General features: G+C 31.6%; 2 protein-coding genes and 2 long non-coding RNA genes across 6 annotated transcripts in view; 1 reads left to right on the top strand and 3 right to left on the bottom strand.

The window, feature by feature from the left end:
- The window catches only part of LOC145725951 (TWiK family of potassium channels protein 7-like), a 255,546-nt gene that overhangs the window by 177,846 nt on the left and 50,570 nt on the right, over positions 1–27,130 (bottom strand). For all 3 annotated transcript variants that reach the window (XM_081974884.1, XM_081974882.1, XM_081974883.1), the window contains exon 2: positions 4,961–5,011. The gene's annotated coding sequence lies outside the window, so the exon portion shown is untranslated. The remainder of the gene's footprint in view (positions 1–4,960; positions 5,012–27,130) is intronic.
- Positions 3,866–10,874, top strand: LOC145725953 (uncharacterized). The gene is made up of 6 exons (XM_081974885.1): positions 3,866–4,046; positions 4,358–4,860; positions 10,031–10,133; positions 10,265–10,360; positions 10,411–10,569; positions 10,622–10,874. Exons 1-6 carry the CDS (start codon positions 3,876–3,878, stop codon positions 10,697–10,699), a joined length of 1,110 nt encoding a protein of 369 aa, XP_081831011.1. The 5' UTR covers positions 3,866–3,875; the 3' UTR covers positions 10,700–10,874.
- On the bottom strand, positions 16,062–19,302 carry LOC145726188 (uncharacterized). Its single transcript, XR_014177529.1, has 2 exons — positions 19,140–19,302; positions 16,062–16,389 (listed from the first exon to the last, which is right to left on the bottom strand). It is a non-coding gene; the product is annotated as an uncharacterized LOC145726188 (long non-coding RNA).
- Positions 22,979–27,000, bottom strand: LOC145726602 (uncharacterized). The gene is made up of 2 exons (XR_014177629.1): positions 26,858–27,000; positions 22,979–23,375 (listed from the first exon to the last, which is right to left on the bottom strand). It is a non-coding gene; the product is annotated as an uncharacterized LOC145726602 (long non-coding RNA).

The following is a 27,130-nucleotide window of genomic DNA, read 5'->3' as shown; positions in this document are numbered from 1 at the left end:
AAATGTTTTGAGCAACAAATATGAAAAATCATAATTAAGTACCAGAATAATTTGTTTTTTATATTACAGAAGTGAAAAGTTTTTTAAAAAAATCAGCGATTTACTAAATTTTTGGATTGAGTTTTTTAGACATCCTTCGTCACCCATTTTGCAGACGTTTTATGCAGTTGGAAACTTTTTTTTAATAAAAGAATATACTCGAAACAATAAATACAAAGACGACTCAGAGATAAAATAAAATAAATAATTGTTTAATTAGCAAGAGAGATTTTTTTTTTGTTTATTTATATTTAGTGGGTAACACACTCTTTCTTTTATATTGATCCATCACTTTAAGTCAAAAAGTACAATAGGTAATACAATAACTTAATGTAAAACATTTTTGTTTTGCTTTCATTCTCGATTTTATAGGGTATTTAGTACTGGAAACACAAGACACTGCCTAACGTTCTTATTAATTTTTGATTTCTTTACAAAATTCCAAATGTTTCTTATGGACTATAGCCTGTACCAATATTTAACTATTCTGAATAATCTCGTATGAAATAATTAAATATTTACACTTAAAAAAGTTATAATTTTTAACAACTTGTTGCTGCTTTGACTGTTCTGTTTTAAGTAATTCTTTGAGATAAATTCAATATTTAGTGAATATTCTTAGGAGCTATAACATTAATTTGTTTTCTTGTCAATAATATAAAAACAATCAAATCACACACTTTTAGTACCCAAAACTATTTAAACCAAAACATAGTAGACGTCTCTATTTTTTAGCAGCTAAATTGCAAATATGTTTATACTTTTCCTATAACTTTTTTACATAAAAAGAAACGTGTTACACCCTTTACGACCTTCCTATTATTATGAAACAAATTTCGAACGTATAAAATTTTGATTATTTTAAGCAATTCCTACCGAACTGTGCATTAGTAATTAAATCCAGTATATTTCTTATGAACACATTATTTTTAGGTACCTATATGTAATTTGAATAATTTAACAAAAATAAATTTGAATTAATAATGACTCACAACGAATCACTCCAATAAAATTTACTTTTATGTTTCTATTCGGTTTTTACGTTAACACTTTGGATTTTATTTGCTCCAATAGAGATTCGCAGGAATTTGATGTCCTCATAAAACCGGGCTTTATGGATGGAAATAATAAATTTCGGTGATAAGGACGGACGGTATTTAAAATTATTCCAACTGGGACTTGACTATACAATTCCAGAAAACATTAAAAATTAATATCAAAACCGAAATATAGCTGTAAAGTATAGCCGTCAAAAACGAGCGATAAAAATATCGCGCTTTTATGCACGAAGGTCCTTTAATTGTGGAACTATGGAAAATTTTGCCGGTTTCGAAACTATGAATGATTTATGTACAAAACTGCATCGAACAAAGGCAGAATTTTGCGAAATACGCCCGGAATATTGAAACGTATATACGCCACTATTGTCTGCAAATTGTGTCTTTCTTTTCCATTTTTTTTTCGTGCATCCTGCGACAAACAAGTGCATAATAAAATAATGATATTAGGCGAATTTGACGCCATAATATTTAGTCCCTCGTGTACAATACCTAATCTAAATGTAAAACCATTATGCTGACCTGTTGTTACAGTGGGAATTAGCATAACAGAGCTGCACCGCAATAACGCCCATCAAAGAAAACTGTCAACAATGCAAAACAAATTTATGCTAACTGAGTTTTATGCCAGAAGGAACGGGCTAATAAGTGCATCCCAGCTTAATCCGCCTTTGAATATATAAATATGTGTATTATATTATAAACTGGATTGTAAGCTCAAATGTAATTTGGTTCGGACTAACACGCTTTGTATATTTAGCGAAACAAAGTTATTTATGTAAATTTTATTACCAGATTGTGTGAAAATGTTTAAAATAACGAAGGGGAGAAAGTAAAATTTAAAAAGTTTTATAAGACACTAATAAAGCTCAAGTTTTACTTGCTTGGAAATTTCATGGCTTTTCCCTCCATTATGGTTTATTACAGAGGGTTTTGTAATGAACTTTTCGTAATTACTATAAAGCCCTGTCAAAAATACTTAACCAACGCTTTTAATTTCAGTTACATTTTGTAAGAGGGCTTTTATGTTGTCTCTTACACTTTGTGCGTTATAAGCTTTTAATTATTCAACTTTGTAAAAAAACTTTGTACTTACATATTTTTTTGGCTTTTACATAGCAGCATTTTTTGTGTTTATTACTGATTTAGTATGTTTTTAAATTATTTAAAATGTGTAGATGTGGCTTCATTTAAATTAGAGGAAGTACAAGTTTTATGATGCAAGCTGGGTCATTATTAATTAAGCGATGAGAAGTAATGTATTTGACAAATATTGAACATGCTCTATATGTTTTCAAGAGAATTAAGCCAAATTCTATTTACTCTAATATTCTTATCTAATCTAACTTAACCTAACATACTATACAGGGTGGTACCACCACGAACCGTCAGAATTATGGAAATTGTATTGATAGACAAGCATAAACAAACATATCTGGTTAAATTTGACTGATTGTACTGCCTTAAGCAATGTTCTTCATGGAGTTGTATTTGAGAATTACCATTATCATTGTAAAAGATCGAAATAATACAGTGTGTCCAGGATAAGGGGATCTTGGAAACGGTTAGAGATACGGATTTGGTTAAATGGGAGTAAAGTTGCGTAATCAGGGCCTTAATAAAATAACATTAAGAAAACATCGAAATATTTTAAGTTTTTGAAATATTTTGAAAAACGTTAATTTTTTGATATTGCATTTGCAGACCAAAACTAATGACACTTCTCCACAGCAAATTGTAAAGCTCTTTAAAGTGGCATTATCAGTTTTTCATTTCGACGTTTCGTTTTTGTGGCACCGTCATCAGCCTCATTTTTTGAAGTGCGGTCATTGGTTTTTAATATCAAATTCTGAAAGCCATTTTTATTCCAAATTCAATGATGTATGACATTTTATGGTTTAAATGCATATAACTATAATAGTGCTTTTAAGAAAGTTTTGTAGTTTTATAGCTTTATGGTGGTATTTGACAATAATTATCACCATTGTGACAAATCGAAATTTATCCACAATAGAAAACACGTCACAACTACCAAAAACCAACTCATGAAACTACAAAATGCATTACCTACATACATAATATTTTGATTTACACTGATCGTATTGGTGTTAAACAAGTTTTGTAATTTTATTGCTCGATAGAGCGGTTTTTGACAGTTTCCAAGTTTTCCAATATGATTAAAATAAACAGATACACGTCATGACTATCCACTTCTACTCATAGACCTATAAACGAGCATTTAACATCAGTTACAACAGTACTAACTATAACAGGGCTTTTAAGCAAGCGTTGTAGTTGTATGGCTTTATAGAGTGGTTTTTGACAGTTACCAGAATTGTGACAGATCGAAATATATCCACAATAGACAGTTTACTCACGTCACAAAAATTGCAAAAAATAAGTAATGTATCGTGCATTAGTTAAGTAATTTATTTATTTATGCTATAAAACCTAAAGCTTTTCTCAGCAAATTAATATTCTACTTCTTTTAAATACAAATTGACTAACGTCCTAGAAATGTATTTTCCTATATCATCAATCTAGATAAATATTTGCCGTAATAAATGAGTAAACACACCTCTAATAAGCTCAATATTTACTTAAAAGCCAATTGTAAGTCAAACATTACTACTAATTACCTATAATATCAACTGCTTTCTGATGACTACATACCTTATAGTTATTCGAACTAGAGTTCATTGTAAAAAATGCCAGGTAAGCAAACTCAATTGATGTAACTTCAATATTATTTTTGAGGAAGATGACGTTTTAGACCTGATGCTAAGTATTCTAAAAGGGTTCATAGAGTTTAGAGTAACAATCAAAGTCTCCAAACTCTTATTGTGGATTAATATCAGTTTGGCTTTGATTCAGCTCGGAGTTCTAACAAAAAAGTTCAGTTTCATATTTTTTATTTACCATGGATGGGAATTGGCTATCAATTTAATGGTAAGTGGACACTCAATATTAGTAAAAGCCCCTAAAAGTAAATACAAGAAATACATTAATATCCGTTTTTCTTTTATTTACATGACAGAGTTAAACTTCTTGATCCTAAATAAACGGTTTTGGGTCTGGTTCAATCATACAGCCAAAAAGGGATTTTCATACAATCGTCCCTCCTCTTTGATCAGTTGTCTAGAAAATATAGCTAAACAGTCTGCACTAAACTTTTGCATAAAATTTATCTATACTACCTCCGTGCTTTTATCCATATAGAACCTGCACAACTAAAAACCCCCAGTGTATTCCCTTTGTAGGGAATATCAGCCATGGCTTTCTTCTTGTATAGACAAGACATTACTGAAATGCTGGCAAACTTCAAAGAAACTCATAGCTGGAATTCATATTCTATGGGAAAGAAAATTCGAGAAGAAATTAAACTCGATGCACGGAGGAAAACTGCAGTTTTCATTTTATTTGCCCTCGTAGCAGCAGTAGTGAACGTAATAGCGGCTGGCTGCTATTTCGAATACATGGAAAAAGAATATTTGGTTTTGCTTGTGTTGAGGCAATACTTGGAGCCCCCGCTGGCATTTTTGTTCATATTGACTATGACGGTTTTTAATACTTTGAGCATTTTTAGTTTGTACTACTTTTTCTATTACTTGTTGCATTTCAAGTACCAGTTTCGGCTTTTTGATGTGTACGTCAAGCGGATTGCAACCGAAATTAGTAAGTGTGAATCAAACGGGAATGATGGACAACTTGAAGTTAAACGAGCTTTGTTTGATGTAGTGGAACGTCACAACATATTGAAAGAGTTAAGTATTGGTTTGTTTTTTTTTCCGAAAATCATCCTTGGTTTCTGTAGAAAAATCCCAATATTTTGACCATATGCACAATATGTAATAAAATCTTACCTGTTCGAGAAGAACTATAGCGGACTCAAACATTATTGGAATCCAAGTAACCTAAAAAAGAAAACGAACTTTTTTAACTGGTTTTTTAAAAACTAGACTAAAAAGTTTTCTTATTTTTACACAACAAATAATTTTTTCATGCACCAGCAACAATGTTGTACGCTGATGCAAACAACAATGCTTTTTGAATGCGTACATTTTATACATTGAGATAACTTTTAATTGGACGCAGTAAAACTCGGAAAATGATGTTTTACTCCTCAATTGGACAGTGAGCCTGCTAGCAGTAATGTGGAAAATAAACGGAATATGAATAGTTATTTGCGCAACTATGGAGGAAAGTGCAACTTTTGCTCCGGCGAACGATTTGAGATCCGACCCGAAGCAAAGTTCAAAGGTGCAAAAAGCAGTTTCCTCTAGAGTTGTTGTTACTAAAGATATGTTTGTCAATTTGTCAAGAAAGTGGCTTTAGACTTTCAGTGTGACTTTTACTGGTGGCACTTTTCTTTTCTAGAAAGGAAATTTCAATCTCTCAAATGAGGGAAGAAAATTTTATTTTCTATAGGGGCCGTAGAAAAAGTTATTAAATTTATACAAAATTTGCATTACGTGTAGTTAAGAAGAGTTTACACATGTGCAAAATTGAATTTACTGGCACACCAGTTTCTATTGGCGCAAGTAAATCTATGCATGTGTAAACTTTCCTTTAGAGATGGAACAATCTCACAACAAAAATTTAAGGAATTTTAAAAGAATTTGAGAAAATTATGAAGAAAAAATTTGTTAAATGCATATCAAAACAACAGTTCAGGCAATGGAATTTGGACTATTTGAAATTATAAAATACCTAACTTTACAGCTCCATGGAGCCAAATTTGACAGTCCTGATGTTAAGTAACACTTTTATACTTTTCTTAGGTCACGTGACAGCTGTCATAACTGTCGAAACCTCGGTCGAAACTCACTCAACAGTGACATAAAAGTATAAAATGTTAAATAGATGTGTTTATTTGAGGAATTCCACTTTAAGTTGTTTTTGCAGCTCCATGATACCAAACTTGACAGTCTTGAAGTTAAGGAACAATTTTATAAATTCTTACGTCACGTCATAACTGTCAAAACCCATTCACTAGTGACTTAAAAATATAAAATTACAAATAGTTGCTTATTTGAAAAGTTACACTGTAAGTTGTGTTTAAAGCTCGGTTTAAAGCTCCATAGACCCAAATTTGTCAATTCTGACAACTTTAAGAAACACTTGGATACTTTTCTTGCGTCACGTGACAGCTGTCATAATTGACAAAACTCACGCACCAGTACCATGAAAGTAAGAAATGCCAAATAGATGATTTTTTTTTAAGGAATTTCATTGTAAATGGTGTTTACAGCTCAATGGAGCCAAACATGACAATTCTGACGTTAAGAAGCACATTGTTACCTTTGTTTGCGTCACGTGACAGCTGTCATAACTGACAAAACTTACGCATTAGTACCATGAAAGTATAAAATGCCAAATCGATCTATTTCTTTGAGGAATAGCATTGTGTAGTAGTGTGCACAAGTAGTGTTTACAGCTCCATGAAGTAAAATTTGACAGTTCTGAGGTTAAAGAACACTTTTATACTTTGCTTACATCACATGACAACTGTCAAAACTTATTCACCAGTGACATACATACATAACAAATAATTCATGTCCAACAATAGTGTCAATTATATGTTGTGCAGTAGTAACAAATTACTTTAGAAAATACCTGTACTTTTTTAAAGAAAATTTTAACTTTTGATCCGTGAAGAAGATTTAATACAAGTCAAAACGATGGAAAAACTGTAACGTGGTGTTATTTCCCACTCTAAACCCTATAATTTTCAATATCTACTTTGAAACATAAGGGGCGCTGAAAAGCACTAGGTATTCTGCTGTATTTTAAAACTTCAACTACAAATAGATTAAATGCATAGTACAATTATTGTGTTGTATAACAGGGATTTTCTAAAAGTAAGTTGAAATCAAACCATTTGCATACACGTATATTGACATTAACTTTTCCGCTTTAAATTTAAACCAAGATTCATTCCCTTAAGCAAGCACACTCTAACATTCCTAAGATACGTAATTTTACGTAAAAGTAAAATTAAACTCCAAGAAGCTCACAGTCATTCAAGTTTTGTTTTCCTATTCTCTAGAAGAGCTCCAGGAGCTTTTATTAGCTTTTCATGATTTAACTAAACGAAGTATCAAGTTAATCCAAAGCATATGATTTTAAAGTTGTCTTTTTTTAGTATTCGTTAGTGTTAATTAATTTATTTGAGCTGGGACAATATTTTTGTTAAAATACGTTTCAACGAGTACTTTCAACTACTTAATTTTAGAGAACACAATAATTTCTTTGAGTGCCATATAAATATTCCGTAGGTGAAGTTAACAGCTTAAAATTCTTGTCGTTTACGGACCCTCTGTTTAGTTCTAGTTCGTGCTGCAGGTTTTAGCTGGATTATGCCACATTTAGCAGCTGGAAATAGCTGGATAAATAGAGCTTACCACCAGCTGATGCTTAAATTACAAACTCTCTGTTTTGTTCAACTTTACAATTTCAACACATCTCATGTCTATCTCCTGTGTAAGGGTGTCGTAAATGCTCAGTTCAAAGTAAGTTAAGGTTACTAAAATGTTTTAGAGCTACTTCTACAAGACTTGTTATGTTTTAAGGTGTCAATTAACGTCAAGAAAGTTCATATTAAATTATTCGAATTCCTTATAAACAAACCGAAAAAATTAAATTTTTTCGGACTCTAAAACACCTTTTCCACGTAGAAAAGCTTAAAAATTTTATTCAAATTAATGTTGCCTCTTGATTCAATCATTTTGGCAACATCGAAATGATCAAGAAGCTTTTAATTCGTGTGGTTGGAACAGCGTGGACCACTTTGATGAACTAACTATGACGTTTAATGACCGCCTTATTATTACCTGACAGCTGTCAAAAATTATTCATCATATTCAACATATCAGTGCCGTGAAACTGTAAACTGTCAAATAATCTCTTTGATGAATCACGCCGCAAATTGTTGTTTGTCAGTCTGTGGGGTTAAATTAGGCAGTTATGACTTTAGGTGACAGTTAATGACGTTGAATTTGACAGCTATGACCCTTCACAGCGTGGCTTATAGTTAGGTGACACTTAGTACTACTACTTAATTACAATTATTAAAACTCATTTAGCAGTGAGATGAAACTAGCAAATGCCAATCAATAATTTTTCCTTGTATTTACACCTGAATAGGGACCCAAATTTGACATATGACATTTTTGTGGCCAAATTCACCTTTAATATGTTTCTTACGTCATCTGCCAGCTGTCAACTATCAAAACTCATTCAGGGCTAATATTCAACTTGAACACGCAGATTAAATGTATTTCTTTGATAGTCAATTGCAATGTATTTATAGCTCTTTAGAGTTAAATTTAACAGTTTTCACATTAACAGACAATTTAATATGTTTTTTACGTCACTTGACAGCTGTCAAAAGTCACGCAGCTCTGACATAAAATTACCAATCCAGAATAGTTCTACCGCTTGGATAAATCACACTGTACATTATATTTATTGTGCTATGGAGCGAAATTTGACAGTTGTGATGAAAGGTGACGCAAGTATCAAAGTGTTTGTTAACGTTAGAACTGTCAAATTTATTTCCATGAAACTGAAAAGACTGCTGCGCAATACTGTGTAATTCCGTAAAGAAACACATCTATTTGGAATTTTATACTTTCAGGTCACTAGTGAGTGAGTTTTGACAGTTATGACAGCTGTCAGGTGACGCAACTACAGTTTTTAAAGTGTTCCTTAACCTCAAAACTCACAAATTTGGCTCCATAGAGCTGTAAACACAAGTTAGAGTGTCATTCCTCAAAAAACACATCTATTTGGCATTTTATACTTTCAGATCACTGGTGAGTAAGTTTGACAGTTATGACAGGTGTCACGTAACCCATGTTACGTATTCCTTAACGTCCCAACTGTCAGAATTGGCTCCAAGGAACTGTAAAGATCAACTACAGTGCAATTCCTTAAACACACACATATTTGGCATTATATAGTTTCAGGTCAATGGTGAGTGAGTTTTGACAGTTGTATGACAGCTTTCACGTGACGCAAGCAAAATATTAAAATGTTCCCTAACATGTCAATTTGGCTCCATGGAGCTTTAAACACAACTTCCAGTTTAATTACCCAAATTACCAACTATTTATAATTTTATAGTTTTAAGTCACTGGCGAATGGGTTTTGACAGTTATGACAGCTGTCACGTGACGTCAGAAAAGTATAAAATTATTCCTTAACGTCCGAACTGTCATATTTGGTTCCATGGAACTGTACAAACTAGTTACAGTGTGATTCCTTGAAGAGGCACATATACTTATCATTTTATAATTTTTTTGAATTTTTTCTCAATTGTCATAATACTCTTCGTAGTAGTTAGTCTTCTTTTTTATCATTCACTGTAATTTCATAAATCCTCTAGGTATTTTCACCACAAATAATTTTCTGAGAGTTTTCCATTTCATATTTAAACAAAAATATTAGAAATTTGCTTATTATTTTTGTTAATACGAATTTCGCAAATCTTTTTATTTAGTTTCATTCCGATTTTACTTTGCTGTAAATATACCCAGATAATGCAGTACTGGAGAGAGATCAATAACTGTTATTGTTATTATTAATTATGAAAACCTGTTAGAAATATTAAAAATTTTCGTCCATTCAATTAAAAGATCTTTTATATCTGTCAGTGGTTAGATTTAAATATTAATTTATGCATTTACACTTGTTTGATTAAACTTCACCCTGTATCTTCAATTACATATTGTTTTTATTACATTTAAAAAAGGCATATAATGTCAAAATATGTAATTTAGTTATAACTTATTAATAAACAAAAAAATGGATATCAGTGAATTATTTAAAATTAAACAATAGTGGTTATAACGAAGTTTTTAAACAATACAAAAATGTAAAATAATAAAACTGGATTTAAAACATTTCATTAAAACTTCATATTTATTTAGATGGGGTTTATTCATGAGCAGATCAGGACAAGCGATATTGCTGATGTACATTTTAGTCGGCGGTTTTTTGGTTATTTGTTTTGGCATTGCAGGATTATTTATTGTAAGTATATGCTGATTTTGCAGCGAACAAAATAAACAGCCAATTCTCGTTAAATATCATTTATCATAGATTTGTGGCATACTAAGTAACTAGTGCGTGACAGTTTAAAGAAATTTCTTTTATATTTTCAGAAAGATGACATACGCGTTTTATTCTGGGTAATAATATTGATGAGCATAGGTTATGTGCATTTGATGGCTTATTTTGGACAGGACTATGAAAATAATGTAAGATATTTTTTATTTACGTAATGTTGTAAATGTAATGTAATTGTCAGGTTAGTAAAATATACCACACAACCTTGCAAAGCTTTCAGTGGTATTATTGGAATACAGAAAATAAGAAAATTTACATGTTTATGGTGCAGAATATGCAGCAAAAGGTCAAACTGGAAATTCCTAGATTAGCCGCTTTAAACTATTCTGACGAAGTCAGAGTAAGTTAATGTTATTAAACTGTGTAAATGTGAAAACATTATTTACTTTCAGCTAGCCAGAATTTTGTATTCTATAGGAAGCATGATCTTATCCATAGCCGCTAGAAGTGATTCCAAGACTAGAATGTAACAAAATGAAACAGGAAACTGTGTATTAACCTTCATTTAAAATACCCTCAAGCAATTTGAAGCCAAACTTTCTAGCAAAATACCTACAACTTTCATTTAAAATTCCTAGTCACGTTTCTCAAGCTTTGTAAAAGGAAATTTGCACCATATAGAAACAAATAAATGTTTGAAATTTTTTTTGTTTTAATAAAAAAATAGTTGATTACAGACGAGGGCAACAATTGAAACCTTATAAACAGCAGTCAAAAGCGCAAACAGAGAAAAAACTAGAGAAATGCCCACAAAACCCATTCAGACTGAAAGCTAAGCTCTGGAACAATAGGCAGCTCAATAGTGTCACTAACGTTGCCCTTTTATTACTCAAACGGGTCCCGTATTCATTACTTCATAGGAAAAAAGCCCGTCTGTTTAACTGAACCATCAATAATCTTTTGTGGCAATGGAGAAACTGCCTTAAAGTAGAATTTATATCGTAAACCTGAATATTGAAGTTGCTATTCAACCGGGCGATGTTTTCGGTGAATGACTTTAGTGCAGTTTTAAAGGGCTTTCGTTTCAATCAGAATATACGAAGAGTTTTTTATGGGTGAACAAGAGTAACTTTATGAGTCCATAGACATGTTAAAAAAAATGTGTCTGGTGATGGATGGAAAAAAAGAAGAGTTTTGGAAAGTAGTTCAAAATAAGTAGAAGTATAGGTGTATGATCGTACTATGTAGTTCAAATACTAGACAATACTGATAATTTATTAGGTATATGATTTTAATGTGACAAAGATGTTCTCATCAAATGCTTTATTTATAAATACACCACCAGGTAATTTGTTGTTAGAACCTTTGATGAATACTAATGTTTTGTAACACAGCTGAAGAATTGTCTGAATATCAAGAATCTATTGATAATATTAGTGACATTAATCCCAATGAATGTGATATTTTAAGCTTATTTGGAAACATAGATGTTTCTGTTCAGCCTGTTGTCAATGAAAAAACTTGCGTTTCTCATGACATTAGTAGTGGTGACATGATCAGTAATCTTTTGGGTTTGGATAATCGACCTATAGTTGATGAGGCTTTAGTTGGAAGGAAATGTGGCGCTGAAAAGTAAGATATCGTAGTGATTGTAAAATTAGGTGCATTTTACGTCTGTAAATTTTGTCTAACCAGGTCATTCCAACGAATATTTTTAAGATTTACACCATATAAGTTTGTTAAATGTAAATGAATATTATTAATTTGACAGGTGAGCGGAAACTAGATCTCTTAGTATACCAAAGAAAGTCTTTTATAGCTAACAAGCATCTGGCTTTAATGCTGTTATAAGATGTTCAATACTGTAAATTTACTTTTTGTTTTTTACATCTAAACAGTCAAAGCAAAGCAGTAAAGAAGCGTAATCTGTTTCTGTTTACCAGTTTTGTCGGTTAGTACCATTAACCGTACAGGTATTGGGTAGAAATATTAAACTAATCATCAAAACAACTAACAGATTTTTCCTAGATTTTCTGGCATGTTCTAGTCCAATTTTAAAGATTTTGTGTAGTTTTTTGCTATATACGAGAAATCATGAACAAGCTCTTGGTAGTAAGAACAAGAGCACTAAAAGCTTCTTAGTTCATGTGCTTATCGTAGATATCTACTTACTACTAATAATGGTTCTAAATATTCAGCTCTATAGCCATTTTTAAAACAAATCGTTCTTCTTTTGGATAAGAAAGACTTTTTTTTCGTTATTAACAGGTCTAAAAGACTCATCATTTACATTTGACTAAGCCAATGGAATAATAGAATTGATCTGTTTGATCTGTCAGTTATTTCCACTTTTAACGTCAAGCTCTTTCTCTGAAGCAAAGACATCTCGGTTGCTTGCTTTTTCTGTGTGTGATCAAATACTCAAAAACGTCATATAGCTTTTTTCTATAGCCTTCTAGAATACGTAGATTTTTTAGTTAGGTTAGGTTAGGTTAGGTCAGGAAATCCAATTTCTTCGCGTTATCTAACTTAACATACACTTTGTCGTTCTTCTGTTACCGTAAGAGTAACAAAAACTTGTCGCAAAATCAGTTTTAGTGAGTTCTTGCTTTCCATCAACAAAGGTTATTACATCAATAATAGTAATAGTATGTGTGTTTTGTCCACATTTATGCACTGTTTGTTGATGAGCTTCAGCATGTTCTTTAGCAAATTTAGGTAAATATCTAATATTAGCTAGACAACTCTTTTAATTGCAAACTTGACAATCAAAAATGTTAATAATGTTAGGTTAGGTTAGTCATTATACGCTTTAAAACTTTCAAAAATATCTAAAATACGTTGTTAAGATTAAATTGTAATTAAAATTTTTTATGTTGACAGTTGTTTAACCCAAGCTTTATTTCGTTGTTGTCAAGGAATTATAAATTACTGGAAACTGTCAAAAAATTTTCAAAAAGAACCAGAAATTTAATCTTGCACTTAATTTTTAATAAGTAAAATCAAAAAATCCTGAAAAATAATGATGAATAAAAGGCTGTATTGATTTGTTATTTATTGTCTTAGAAATTTTATTTTCTCAATAATTAAATAAATCAAGTAATACTTTTCTGACAAAGTATTTTTGTAGCAAATGAGTTCCCAATTTTATAACTTTTTTATGAACAAGTAGCATTTTCAGCTTTTTGTTACTTCTTCTTTCTTTATTAACGTTTAAATTATGACAAATGAATGTTATAAATAATGTTTTTGAGATGAGAAAAATGACGCGAGTCTGAAGATATTATTATTGCAACAATTTGTAATTTACATTTAAAAATTGACAAATGTCAAAACAACGGTCATAAATCTCAGAAACCCATCTTGTTTCGAAAACTGTGTAAAACTGTAAATCTTGCAAATTCTAGTAAAATTTTGACATTAGTAATATCACGTGGTTTTTATAGGATAATTCAACTAGGCAGTCACGTGACCTCTGTCAAAATATCTGCCATAAATTTCAGAAATACGTATTGTATCGAATAATGCAAGCAAACTTCTAAACCCTGATTTTTGCAACTTTTGAGCACAATTTGACAGTCCGAGACAATATTGCTTGTCAAACTTACTTGGAGTGAAAAACTGACTGTTTTAAGCACATTTTTCGAATCCTCATTAAATCTCCTATCTAAGAAACCTGAAAAACACTACAAAACTGGGTACAGCCAGGGAGAGAAGCAGTGTCAAAATTTGAACTGCCAGTAACACGGTTTAAAAGGACAGTCAGTGACAAAATCGTCTGTAAAACGCACTTGAAGTGAGAAAATGACTGTTTTAAGAACATTTGTGGAATCCTCATTAAGTTTCCTATCCAACAAACCTAAAAATTCTACAAAATTTGGTACAGCCAGGGAGAAAAACCGAATTAAGTTTTAAACTGCTAGAAACACGGTTCGAAAAGACAGTCAGGAACAAAATTGCCTCTAAAACCCACTTGGAGTACGAAAATGCACATTTTAGGAAATCCCATTAAATTTCCTATCCGATAACCTAAAAAACACTACAAAATTTGGTACAGTCAGAGAGAAAAGCGGTGTCAAAGTTTGAACTGCCACAAACACAGTTTGAAAGGACATTCAAGGACAAAATCGCTTGTAAAACCCACTTAAAGTGAGAAAATGACTATTTTTAGTACGTTTTTGGAATCCTCATTAAATTTACTCTCCAATAACATAAAAAAACATTACAAAAATTGGTACAGTCAGAAAGAAGAATGGTGTCAAAGTTTGAACTGCCAGAAACACAGTTTGAAAGGACAGTCAGAGAGAAAAATGCCTGTAAAACCGGCTTTGAGTAAAAACTTGAGTGTTTTAAGCACATTTTTGGAATCCTCATTAAATGTCCTATCCAACAAACCTAAAAATTCTACAAAATTTGGTACAGCCAGGGAGAAAAGCAGAATTAAATTATAAACTGCCAGAAACACGGTTTGAAAAGACAGTTAGGAACAAAATTGCCCCTAAAAAACACTTGGAGTAAGAAAATGAGTGTTTTAGGCACATTTTCGGAATCCACATTAAATTTCCTATCCAATAACTTAAAAAACACTGTAAAATTTGGTACAGTCAGGGAGAAAAGCGGTGTCAAAGTTTAAATTGAGAGAAACACAGTTTGAAAGGACATTCAGGGACAAAATCGCCTGTAAAATCCACTTGGAGTGAGAAAATGACTGTTTTTAGTACATTTTTAGAATCCTCGTTACATTTCCTATCCAAAAAACCTGAAAAAAACACTACAAAATTTGGTACAGTCAGTGAGAAAAGCGGTGTCAAAATTTGTACTGCCAGAAATTCAGTATTTGTAATTTACTAGTAATTTACAGGTAAAATTTTCCTGGTAAAGTAAATTATTTACTTTACCGGTAATTTACCATTTCCCCATCACTATTTGAGATAGAATTGGATATTTCAATAGGTTGAATACTAGAAAGACATGTTAATTAAAATTCAAACAAATTTCCTACAAATCATTTCTTTTAACTCCGATTAACCACTAATACTACTAAAATTTCCTCATTTAAATCGTCTCAAATAGTGTTCCACTCTAATCTTACCAGTAAACCCGCTAAGAATATCAAATTTTAATTAAACTTTCGAAAACTTTTCCAGTTTCGTTAGTTTATCACTACTTGTTTACGTGTGCTTTTACATCCTTTCCACCACCTTTTTCCTAGCTCAAAGAAATGCAATTAAAACTCTAAAACTAGAAAAATACGTTCTTTTCCATGTTGAAAATGTATGTTATTTTGTTTTGTGAAACAAAGGACAGCATTGCAACCAATTAGATGGTGACAATTCAAAGAAAGGGAGCAATTATGTTTAAACGTGTAATTTTAACTGGCTGCGTGATAAAAGCTTTAAAACACAAAAGTTTTAGGGAAAAAATCCAACACAATTTAACATTTGCCAAGTTGCCAAGTGGCTGAATGAGATCGAGGCCTTTTGCCGTTTCCATTTTACCCAATAAATTCAACTTGTGCCCTTCAGGACATTCATGCAAAACTTTCGCACAGTCAGGAAAGAAGAAATTATCGCCCGCTGTGACCAAATCGATTTTGAATGCTGATTTTTATCTGAATCTTTTCATCTTTTGTATTCTTTTCGTTTGATTTTTTATGCAGTTAGATGCTAATTTATACGTGTCTATTAGCATAATTTTGAAGGGGTCTGAAATCATTATCTTTCAAATCTTAAAGAAGCATCAGTGTTTTAGCGATTACAGCAGAAAAATTAGAATTAGTACGTACATTTTATCAGATTATTATAGTTTGATTCAACCTAAAATTTCTTTCAAGAGCTGAGTCAATTAGTTTAATTTATTCTATACTGTTATAACATTTTTAAAGAAAACATCTGCAATGAAACAAATTTTTTATTTTTTGTGTTATGTTAATAATTATAAAACTAATGAACATTTACATTATTTTGCAATATACATTTCAATTCGTTCATCACAACCATTTTAGGCTTAAAAGCATTTACTGTCGAGCTGAAGGGTTAATGCAGTTTGCACAAGATCCTCCAAATCCCAGAGTGGCTAAGAGATCTTTAAGGCTGCTGGGTATGTTGTTAGAACCAGAACCACCACCAGTACCACCTCCTCCACCAGTACCACCTGGTGATGGAGGCAAATACTCGTTTGCAGGCTTGCAAAGGGCTGCAGCCACGAGGACCAAGAACACCTACAAACATATCATTATGACTAAGAAATGTTTACAACTTTATTTAGAATATTTTAATAGCCACAATTTTCCGTTGTAGTCGTCACTATGTAGTTTTTAGTAAATTAATTGACATTTGAATAAATCTGTTGCACTGACAGGTTGAGATTTCCATTCTTGTCATATTGACTGCCCTTAACTCGGTTATTTTGACAGGTATCGAGTGAATTTTTTTGTCAAATTGTAGCCCACAGTGTCGTCTACAAACTGTCAAATAATTTGCTTGTGCGAAAAATGTCACCTGACCGAGCTATTGCACGAAATTTACCCGGATGCACTAGAACGTCACGATTTGTACTACTGTCCCTTTGACAACCCATAACTCGGTTATTTTGACAGGTATTGGTGAGAGGTATTTTCTAAAATATCATAATATGCATGCTTCCGGTTAGAGATGGAAAAATATCAGAATTTCTTTTTTAGAGAAAATGTCATGAGAATTTAAGTAATTTTACGAGAATTCACGAGAATAATTTAGAAAAGGTTAATAAAAGCACATCAAAACCAGCAATTCAAACAATGGATTATTTGGAAATTCTAAAATATTAAGTATTAATTTTGACAGTTCTAACATTAAGCAACATTTTTATACTTTTCTTAGGTCACGTGACAGCTGTCATAAAGGCTGGACAGCTGGTCAAAACCCGTTCACCAATGTTCTGAAACTATAAAATTAGAAATAGTTGCTCATTTGAGGAATTACACTGGAAGTTGTGTTTAATGCTCCATACAGCCAAATTTGACAGTTATGACATTAAGCAACATTTTTATACTTTTCTTACGTCACGTGACAGCTGTCATAATGGTCCAAACCCGTTCACCAATGCTCTGAAACTATAAAATGAGAAATAGTTGCTCATTTGAGAAATTACACTGGAAGTTGTGTTTAATGCTTCATGAAGACAAATTTGACAGTTCTGACGTTAAGGAGCACTTTATTACTTTTATTGCGTCATATAACAGCTGTCATAACTGTCAAATTTCACTCACCATTGACTTGAAAGTATAAATTTCAAAATAGATGTGTTTCTTTAAGGAACTGCACTGAAAGTTGTGTTGACCTCCCCATGGGGCAAACTTAACAGTTCTGACATTAAACAACATTTTTGTACTTTTCTTACGTCACGTGACAGCTGTCATAATGGTCAAAACCCGTTTACCAATGCTCTGAAACTATAAAATTTGAAATAGTTGCTCATTTGAGGAATTACACTGAAAGTTGTGTTTAATGCTCCATGAAGACAAATTTGACAGTTCTGACATTAAGCAACATTTTTATACTTTTCTTACGTCTTGACACTCTTGACAGTTATAATAATGGTCGAAATCCGTTCACCAGTGACTTTAAACTAAACAATTTTAAATAGTTGTTAATTTGAGGAATTACACTGAAAATTGTGTTTAAAGATACATGGAGCCAAATTTGACAGTTCTGACATTAAGCAACTTTAGTACTACTACTACGTCACGTGACAGCTGTCATAATAGTCAAAACCCTTTCACTAGGGACCTGAAATTATAAAATTAGAAATATGTAGTTGCTAATAAAATAAATATTTATAAATAATTATATAATAAATTTTATTGCGTCATATAGGACCTGTCATAACTGTCAAATTTCACTCACCATTGACCTGAACGAATAAATTTCAAAATAGATGTGTTTCTTTGAGGAACTGCAGTGAAAGTTGTGTTTACTGCTCCATGGGGCAAATTTGACAGTTCTGACGTTAAGGAACACTTTGACACTTACGTAATTGGACGTCACAACTACCAAATTTTGCTCTATAAAACTATAAATACAATTTGTACAGTGTAAATTTTTCAAGCGGTAGAACTATTTTGCGTTGGTAGCTGCCTAATTTTTGACAGGTGACGCAAAAAACATATCAAAGTATCTGCAATGTCACACATGTTTAATTTAACTCTAGGCAGCTAAAAATACAACTTGCAATACGATTTATCAAAGAATTACAACTAATTTGCGTATTCCAGTGGTATTATAGCGTTGAATAAGTTTTGACAGTTGACAGCTGTCAGGTGACTATAAATCTGTCATTAAACGTCAAAGCTAGTTCAGTTCGTTTAAAGTTCTTCAAAAATTCTTCGTCAAAGTGATCCACGGTTTTCCAACCACACGAATTAAAATGTTTTCTTGAGCTTGTCGACGTTGTTAAATTGACTGAATCAATAGTTTTGGCTTTGGCAACGTTGATTTGAATGTAATTTTCAACCTTTTCCACGTTGTAAGATGTTTTACAGTCTGAAAAACCGACATTTTTTCGGTTTGTGAAGATTGGACGAGTTTAAAACTCCAAAAGCACTCGTCCAAAATTCCATTGCCTGAATTGTTGCAAAGTAATACTTTTTATTTTATTTTTGGAATCTAAATGAAATTTTAAGCAATATTATTTCTATCAACTTTACTATTTAGCCATGCTATTGATAGATGTATTGATAGACCAGTTTCTTTTGTTCAGAATTTGTTAATAAAAATGTAAATAATATGCTGTTTTGGATTTATTTGCTTATTTGCAAATATTTTTTGCTTATTTAAATTTTGGTTTATATTCAAACAGATCATATCTTTGAAATTTTAACTTAGGTAGTTGAAAAAAAGACGAGTCAATTTGCCAATAACCAATTTAAAACAAATCAAATAAACGATAATATATTGTAACTATTTTACTGATAAGAAAACTCGTACTTACCAACACAACTTTCATTATGCCAATGCACAATTAGAACTGAATCGCACAGAGTTGATCCTTATTTATATACGAAGATCACGAAGATATAGAAACCAATAAGTAATTAGTTTTGCACCATCTTCTCGACTTCTGGCGACATGCATAATATACCAGTCAGTCTCACCTAGGCGACATTCTTTGCTCGTTGAAATAGTATTAAAAGCTTATTCATAAATACACAACTTGGATTGCAACTATGTAATTATTATGTTAATTTTAGATTTTAGTCGAGGAATAATATAAGCATTAACGTCTGTGCTTTTGTTTATTTGACACTCGCACAAAGGTATTAACATTATGATGTTGCGTCTGGTTAATGTTCATCACGATTATCTATAACAAGGTTAATAGTTGGATTATTTACGGTTTTGTTTAAATTAACCGCTCACTGTTGATGTTTCTTTTCTAAAATGTTCATTTTCCATATACAGGGTGATCGCACCCATCGTCTTCGCCACCGGTGAACTTTATGAGAGTATTCCGTGTATCACATTTAGTTTGAGAATATTTGAGAGTTTGGAAATAAAAAAAACAATATTATAATTTTAAACTTTATAACCCTGTGTTTTATTAACTTTATTACACCTTAAAATGTGTTTTTCTAAGTACGCTTGAAGTCCTGATCATAAAACCTGTAGAACAAATGACATTTTTTATAATATGTAATAGTATATGTAAGTATTCAGTCAATATTTTGAAAAATTTGGTTGTTACGGACCTGGAAATTAAATTAAAATTAGAGGTTTAGTATTTTAAAAATAATATAAATTTAATAAAGAACCATGTTGCACTCTTTGTCATTAACATAGTGGCAAATCAGCTTGTAATTTGGTTATTTTCACAGTTACAGTAGTATAGTTTAGACCACTGTGTAGCCTTTAAAGTTTTCTTTTAATTTCCTAATAAAGTGCTATGCAAAACGTTTGTCGTTGGAAAGATAAAGATATTTCATGGAAAACACTAAACTTATGTCAAATAAGCAGTGTTAACACCTTTGAAACGTCTTAACTGGGTTGTTTTGGCAGTTACATATAGTTTGGACCGCTGTGTATCACGTAATGTCCCTTAAAATGTCTTTTTAAGAGTGTTACATCACACTTTAATAATTTGAAAGCTATTACATGGAGAATATTATCCATAAGCGACAAAAAACAGAGATTCCAATAAGACACACTATACATATAATTACGTCAATCAATTGTGCTTACCCTAACCTACACAGTGATTTAAAAATTGTAAGACAAAAGTTGTCTAGCTTCTGAGATATTTGAGGTCAAATTTGTGTATAGGGTGGACAACAAATCTGAATCACTACACTTTTCATGCACCCCCTGTATAGTAGCGGTACTGACGGACTGTGACATTTTCAGGGATGAGTTTAGCAGTTCTTTACAAACATTTTTGCTCTCATTGAAATAATTTGTAACTTTCACTGTTTCTCAGTTATTTAGAAAAAACTGGTTTAAGCAACACATTTTCGAAACAGTTGTAATGGTGGTTTGAAATTTTTGCACCCTGTCGGTTATTTTTGGGAATTCAAAGAGATTGAATCACTAAAATGAACTGTCTTTAGCTCCTCTTTCCAGTGGTCTTAAACAAAATATTTTATTTAAAAAATTGCGTACAGGGTGACTAAAAACTCTCAATCACCAAACTTTTCATGCACACCCCGTATACTGGAAGCAAAAACGGTCCTGAAAACTTCGGTTCTGAGTTAAGGAATCGATTAGGAACATTTATGGTTTCTAACAAATTTTTCGTAACTTTCACCACTTTCGAGTTATCAAGGAAAAACTGGTTTGATGCAACAAATTTTCAAGTTAGTGGAAGTTGTGGTTTGAAATTTGAACACCCTGTAACTCGGTAAAAAGAACCATTTTGAGCTTCTCTGTCCAGTGTTGTAGAATAAAACATTATAATATCTTAAAAATTGCGTACAGGTTGACAAAAAGAGTGAACTACCATACTTTTCTTGCAAACCCTGTATGTTTGAAACAAAAACGGTCCTGCAAACTTACGGTGTTGGATTAAAGAGTTGATTATTAACATTTTTGGCCTCCTGCAATTTTTTTGTGACTTTCACTGTTTTGTTTTTTATCATCATCACAATTTTACAAATCAGTAAAATTGTGATCTAAAATTGTAACACGGTTTAACGGATACTCAGGGAAAAAATGGCCTGCAAAATCCACTTGGAGTGAGAAAATGACTGTTTTAAACACATTATTGGAATCCTCATTAAATTTTCTATCTAAGACATCAAAAAGTACTACAAAATCAGGTAAAGTCAGAGAGACAAATGGTGTCAAAGTATAAACTGTCAGAAAGACGGTTTGAAATGTAAAATCGCCTGCAACTCACTTGGAGTGAAAATATGACTGGTTTAAGCACATTTTTGGGATCTTTATAAAAAATTCCTATCCCATAATTTTAAAAGAGTATACAATTTGGTACAGTCAGGAAGAAAAACGGTGTAAAAGTTTGAACTGCCAGAAACATATTTTGAACGTACAGAGGGTGAAAATTGACTGTAAAACTTACTTAGCGTAAGAAAATTTTAAAAAATGAGTACATTTTTTAAATTCTCATTAAATTTCCTATTTAATAACCTGAAAAAACACTACAAAATTTATTAACAAACAGGAAGAAAAGTGGTGTCAAATTTGAACTGCCAGAAAAACAATTTAAAAAGACAGTTAGGAACAAAATTGGCTGGAAAAACCACATGGATTGAAGAAATGGTCGTTTTAAGCACAATTTTGAAGTCCTCAATATATTTTCTATCTAATAACATGAAAAAAAACTACAAAATTTGGTACAGTCAGGGAGAAAACCTAACCGTTCAGAAGGTTTCTGAGATATCTTGAGGTACGTGTTTGAAACGTGACATCAGTGCATTCCAAACAATAAAAGTCAAACATTTTAATCTGGACACCCTGTATGTGTTACACAGTTGTTAGTCCTGTTACTATGTTATCCGACTCTGATTGCCAGACCTACACAGTGACCTAAAAAGTGCAATACAGATGTCTAGTTTATCACATATTGACTGTCAATTCTATCTTCAGCCTCTTAAGGAAAATAAAAACTTACATAACGGTATTCAAAGCGGCAAAAGTAAAAAACTTTACACTGAACCCTCTGTACATTACAGATATACACAGTGACCCAAAAAGTGTAAAACACAAATCTGTGGTTTCTGAAACATTTTAGATGAGATTTGGCTTCTTGAAGAAATTGTTTGAAACTAACTAAAACTACTACACTTAAAGCAAGAAATCTCAAAAATTTTGAACTGGACATCCTGTATGTTATTAGGTTATACGACCTAGACAGTGACTTAAAAAGTACAAAAAAAGTCACTTTTTAAGTTGGCTTTAGTATCCTGAACTTAGTAATAATAGGTGTAAATAAATTAGCATTTACTTAATAAAGCTTTTTAATGGTAAAAAAGCGTCGTCTAAAATTACTAACAGAATGTTTGTGGTCAAGATTTCTTAATACTGCAAATGCATTAATAATGTAAGTAGGTACCTGGCTGAAGACGTAAATAAGACATCTGATACTGAGCCTGCCTACCTTATCATGTAATTTTCTTATATTGCATTATTTACAAATCCTACTTGAATAAATGCCAGGAACTTGCACCTACATTCCAAAGAAAAAGAACAACTATGTACTTTAGTTTCCCAACAATTGTAGACATGAACTGACCCAGAATAAAACCAATTTTACTTCAATTTGATAACTTGGGAAGTCCAAGTTATCAAATTGCCTCAGGTAGAATAATTCTATAAATACATTTTTCATTATTTTTATTTTGGCTACATATATGAGTACTAAGACAATATGGTTAAATCAACACAAGATCATTTACTTAGAAGACTATTTGCTACTCAATTTCAAAAATACATCAACAAGTTCACCTTTCTTTAATTCGAATTTAGATTAACATTTATCTAATTTCAATATGATAATTTTCCTAGAACGGCATTAGTTTCCTAGAACGGTATGCAGTTTGGGATGTTTACAGCCATCACATGCCTGTGGATGATTTCTATTTATAATATCGTCATAATAAGCTTCTACTGGTTGAACGGGTCTGCCAGGGGTAACAGCTGCAACAGGTAAATAGCCAAGAGAAGGTACTTGAGTGGCTGGATTGCAAGCCACAAAAGCGACTAGAAGCATAAAAACCTAAAAAAAATTATATCGTATTATAGTGATGCACAAAAGCAACCCAAAGATGGTTGTGTGTATGTAAACTAGATTTGTTTTCTGACTACAGGGCGGTCCAGTTTTAAATGTCAATAATTCGTCATTCGATAGCCCGTCAAAAAATAAGTTGACAAGCGTTATGTCATTTTCCTGAAAAATGCTGGTTAAGGAAAATACAGTGCTTTAAAGTTTAGTTTAAAAAATCGGTTTCTTGTCATAACTGTCAGACCATTATGAAATCAATACTCATTATGTGATGTTAATGACGTTTGTCGAAACTGTCCAGTGGTGTAAATACAGAGAGATGGTTTTCATTTTCCGCCTTATTTGCTACGTCACTGGATATTTTTCAAAAATTACAGTTTCTTTTACTTTTCTTCTTTAAAAAATTAATTATAAAATTCTGATTTAAAACGTAGTTTACGAGATAATTGAGTTATTACGTTCAAAGACCCAAAACCAACCCAACTTAAAAATTGTCTTGGAAACCGTGAAAATTGACTTAAAGAGCTTGAAAAATATCTTTGTAGCCAGTTTTCATAGTTTCCAGACAAATTGAAAGACTACTTTTACTTTAAAACGGTGAAAATTGACTTGAGAAGCTTAAAAATTGTCTTTGTTGTCATAGTTTTCAGATAAGTTGGAAAAAAAAACACTTGTAAACGTGAAAAACTACTTTCTCTAGAATGTTTGATTATAAATTCACACATTTAAACCAACAAAATTGACTTAGACAGCAAAAAATGACTCTGAACCAATAAAAAGTGACATCAGAAGCTTAAAATTTGCTTTTCCATAATTTGAAAACACATTTCAATATTTTAGTCTTCCAAATAGTCTTAAATACAGGATATTGACATTCATATTGAATTGAAGATTCATGAAAATTGCCTTGAATACTTTCTTTTCAAGTTTTTTTAATCTGTTTTTCATTTTCTTAACTAACTTTAGCTTTCTGAACTATTTTGAAGGCTTTAAAACTGCTTTGGGCTGGGAAAATCGAGTTTTCAAGCTATCTTTTCCAAGTTTTTGTCATAGCAGACTTAAAAAACAATTTTTACATTTTTAGAGGCTTAAAAATGCCATTATATGCTTTGTCACTATTACTTTGACTAATAGACATTTAAGTGTTAAAAATTCGAGCATTTCTTAAAAATCTAGATTGTTTTTAGTGCTTGAAAAAACGAGTTTTATGTCTCTTCAGGATCTTCAGAAAGTTTTTGACTTATCAGGCCTAAAAGCCTAGTTTGTACATTGTCCATAGTCTTCAAAATATAATTTCAAGCTTCTTCACTATTCAATTTACTTCTACACTCATCGGTGCAAGAAATTGAAGTGTTTCTGAGAAATTCGGACTGTTTTTAGTGCTTTAAGACTGAAAATCGAGTTTAAAACTGTTTATAATAGTAAAAGTTAAATTTCATACTCTTCAGTGTTGAAAGTAAAAAATTTGGGCACTAAATGCTACTATATTGGTCTTGAACAATAATTTTTAGAATTTAATTAGTCCGAAAATTTAATTTGGACTTAGACAGCAAAAATTGACCTTGAACCAATGAAAAGTGACATCAGAAGCTTAAATTTGCATTTGAAGGAAGTTTTCAGAATTTGATAACACATTTCAATATTTTAGTCTTCCAAACAGTCTTAAATACAGGATATTGACATTAGATTCATGAAAATTGCCTTGAAGACTAAGTTTTCAAGTTTCTTTACTTTGCTTTTTATTTTCTTAGTACTTTGGACTATTTTGAGGGCTTTAAAACTGCTTTCGGCTTGGAAAATCGAGTTTTCAAGCTATCTTCTCCAAGTTTTTGTCATAGCAGACTTAAAAAACAATTTTTACATTTTTAGAGGCTTAAAAATGCCATTATAAGCTTTGTCACTATTATTTTGACTAATAGACATTTCAGTGTTAAAATTTCGAGCATTTCTTAAAAATCTAGATTGTTTTGTTTTTAGTGCTTGAAAAGTCGAGTTTTAAGGCTCTTCAGGATCTTCACAAAGTGTTTGACTTATCAGGCCTGAAAGCCCAGTTTGTACACTGTCCATAGTCTTGAAAATGTCATTTCAAGTGTCTTACTATTAAATTGACTTCTACTCTCATCGGTGCAAAAAATTGGAGTATGTCTGAGAAATTCGGACTGTGTTTAGTGCTTTAAGACTGAAAAATCGAGTTTAAAACTATTTATAATAGTAAAAGTTAAATTTCAGACTTTTCAGTTTTGAAAGTAAAAAATTTGGGCACTAAATGCTACGATATTGGTCTTGAATTAGTCCGAAAATTTAATTTGGACTGTTACCAGTGTTTAATTGAATTCTAGACTTGTTTCAATCCAGAGAATTGAGTTGTACACCAATTAAAGTACTGAAAATAGACTTTTGGACCCTTTTAAGTCTTAATAAAGTAATTTCTAGCCAACAAAGTCAACTTTTAGAGTAGTTTTAGTAGTAAAAAATGCGTTTTATGCGCAACAATTTTTGTCTTGATTTCCGGACTGTTTTTAGTACTTCAAATCTAGTTTCAAACAATCGACAATGGATTTTAGCGTGAAAACAGAAATTTGTAACTATTCCTATCCTTTTTAACTATTCAGTACAAATTTGTACTCTCACAAGTCAACTCTCATAATGATCAGTTTTACACTACCTATATCATGTTTTTTTTTTACTATTTTTAGTGTCAAATGAAATCGTAGATTATAATCCTTTTGAACCATTTTAAAGTAAAAAATACAATAACCCAAGTAGACATTTTTATCAGTTTTGAATAATATCCCGTGAGCGTAGAAAATAGAGCGAGAAGATAAAGACTGTATCTTTCTTAGGAAGCGTTCTTCAGGAAAATGACATAATGCATGTCAACTTATTTTTTGATGGACTATCATATGGTGAATTATTGACACTTGAAACTGGACCACCCTGTATAATACAAGTAAATGTAGGAATTCACTGTAATATACAGGATTTGCCAACTAAACCGAAGCAAATTTATACCTGAGTAGGTCAACTATAAAATGTGCCTTATAAGGTCTTTAAGAACATGTCTTAAAGACCTTATAAGCCACATTTTATAGGAAATTTTTGTTTTTGTCTAGAATACAGGGTTCAAGCATAAGTTACAAATCCGTTTTCATATTTACACAAGTGGAACACCTACGCTGATAAGATCTGCATTGCCCAGAAAATGAAGAGAAGTCTACTCAGTGTATAATATTAGCTAAGCAAATTATATTTGGCAAGGATTTATTCACAAGAGAAAATTTTCGTAAATTCTTTGTTGAGAAAATTAAATCCTTTATGCATGCAATTATTGGCTGTATGAACAAGATTACTAAGGGAATAAAAAATAGCATGATCTTAGCATTGAGTAATTCACAGCTTTTCATGCTTTCATCAGCTAGTTTGTATGCCTTTCTGTCTACTTTAAAGTTAAACAAAACTGCAAAAATAGTACTCACCAGTATAAGTTTCATCTTGATTGAACAAACTAAAACTGACAAAACAACATGTCCTCAAGCTTATATAAAGCAAAAAATAACGCGGAGAACTGAAAAAACAAATGTTGTAATATTTTTACTTTTTTGCATGCATAACGTGTGAAATGTTGTCTATAATCCACATATTTTACGTTTATATTTCGACTATTGTGAATCGATTATCATAATCATCTTGCTTAAGGCGAATTAGTCGGTGATTTAATGAACTGGTTACGGTAAGGTCGTTTTGGTATA

This window comes from Ips typographus, linkage group LG3 (genome assembly GCF_016097725.1).
Source record: "Ips typographus isolate SLU linkage group LG3, UJ_Ityp_2.0, whole genome shotgun sequence".
NCBI classification, from domain to species: Eukaryota; Metazoa; Arthropoda; class Insecta; order Coleoptera; family Curculionidae; genus Ips; species Ips typographus.
Note: the sequence above shows the minus strand (reverse complement) of the source record. Positions and strands in the feature narration are given on the sequence as shown.

Coding starts and splice junctions, on each gene's coding strand:
- LOC145725953 (XM_081974885.1), top strand. CDS start 3,876: ATGCTAAGTATTCTAAAAGGGTTCATAGAGTTTAGAGTAACAATCAAA. Junction 4,861..10,030: donor CGTCACAACATATTGAAAGA/GTTAAGTATTGG, acceptor ATATTTATTTAG/ATGGGGTTTATTCATGAGCA. Junction 10,570..10,621: donor ACTATTCTGACGAAGTCAGA/GTAAGTTAATGT, acceptor ATTTACTTTCAG/CTAGCCAGAATTTTGTATTC.